Consider the following 1,712-nt stretch of genomic DNA (forward strand, 5'->3'; position numbering starts at 1 on the left):
ACACACACCCCACCAGGAGAACGGACACACACACAAACACTCACACACACGCACGCACACTCACTCACGTACACACGCGCGCACACACACACTGACACACACAGTCACTCACTCACTCACTGCGCTCACACATAGGCTACACTGCACGCACACACACCAGTGCACACACCGGCCCCAAAGCGTCTATTCCCCGGGCCGAGCACAGCGCGGTGATCCCCCGCGTCGCTCACACTCCGTACCCGCTTCTTTTCCGTCTTTTTCCACGCAGGACGCGCGGAGCGCGTGGCAAGGACAGCGCAGGACAGTTACAGGACAGCGCAGGACATCACAGGACATCATTGGACATCATAGGACAGCACGGGACAGCACGGGACAAGACAGGGGGACGGAGATAAGCTTTTTATTTTTGCCCTATAGGTGTGTGTGAAACGTTTCTAAAGTGGACCTAACGCCGCCTTACTTTTTGGACATGGGAGACATGGGCGACCCGCCGAAAAGTAAGTTCTTCACCCATGCAGCGGCTTTTTGCACTATCAACATTATACGTTATTAGGACAGCCGTGCGTCCCTATACTGATTAGAGACAGGTTTGTTTTATATAGGATGTTTAATACGGAAATAGGCTATATTTCAGGATTATAATCCAGGTAAATTGTTATAATTGCCATAATTTAATTTGTTATTATTATTATTATTATTATTATTATTATTATTATTATTATTATATTGACACTACTAATAACCTAGTGGTAATAATAATAATAATAATAGGCTAATATAATTATTAACAACAACAATACCTACTGATGATACTAATATTGATAGACATACATAATACTAATACTAATACTAATACTAATACTACTAATACTACTAATACTAATAATACTAATAATAATAATAATAATAATAATAATAATAATAATAATAATAATAATAATAATAATAATAATAATAATAATAATAATAGTAGCCTAGTAGAGTTGACACGCCTTAAACAGGTGCCAGGATAACTAAACAAGGATAAAAACAACAAAAAACGTCAGCCTACATTGCGGCAATAGCCTATAATGTATCCAGACTATCCACACTTATATGATTATATTTTATTTTAAATGTATTCATTGTTTTAATCTTTCGTGACACAAGTCAATGCAAGAGCTGTGATGGAAACAATTTTGCAAAAATGACCAGGCATACAGTCAAATATCTATCTGTCTATTAGAAGTGGTTCTAATCCGAGGTGTTGTGTTTTGGCTCAGAAAAGCGCCTCATGTCGCTGTGCGTGGGCTGCGGGAACCAGATCCACGACCAGTACATCCTGCGGGTCAGTCCGGACCTGGAGTGGCACGCGGCCTGCCTCAAGTGCGCCGAATGCAACCAGTATTTGGACGAGTCGTGCACCTGCTTCGTGCGGGACGGAAAGACCTACTGCAAGCGGGACTACGTCAGGTTGGTACGGTAGTTTCACGGCTGGTGTTTCACTGTTGCCTCGGCCGGGAGGCGAACCCTCCGGGACTGTTGGATCCGATGGCGCGTATACTTACCAGTCGGCCAGAGAGCCAGGCTCGATATCGGCTACGTTCTCAAAGAAGTGCTGTCCGGACTGAGAGGCTCTGGTGCGGGGTTCCTTGAAGGGGTAACCTTTCTAAACCCCTTAGTAATAAGGGTCCCTTACAAGTCTGTAACTCTGACAGTGTACAAAATGGAAC

The 1,712-nt window shown here is 43.5% G+C and overlaps 1 protein-coding gene across 2 annotated transcripts in view; it reads left to right on the plus strand.

The window, feature by feature from the left end:
• The first annotated feature begins 374 nt into the window (after positions 1-374).
• Positions 375-1,712, plus strand: part of isl1a (ISL LIM homeobox 1a) — a 9,578-nt gene continuing 8,240 nt past the window's right edge. For both annotated transcript variants that reach the window (XM_079515418.1, XM_079515417.1), the window contains exons 1-2: positions 375-497; positions 1,263-1,452. In XM_079515418.1, coding sequence (XP_079371544.1) covers positions 470-497; positions 1,263-1,452 — 218 coding nt within the window. In that variant the 5' untranslated portion in view covers positions 375-469. The remainder of the gene's footprint in view (positions 498-1,262; positions 1,453-1,712) is intronic.

This window comes from Electrona antarctica (assembly GCF_951216825.1).
Source record: "Electrona antarctica genome assembly, chromosome: 12".
Lineage (NCBI taxonomy): Eukaryota > Metazoa > Chordata > Actinopteri > Myctophiformes > Myctophidae > Electrona > Electrona antarctica.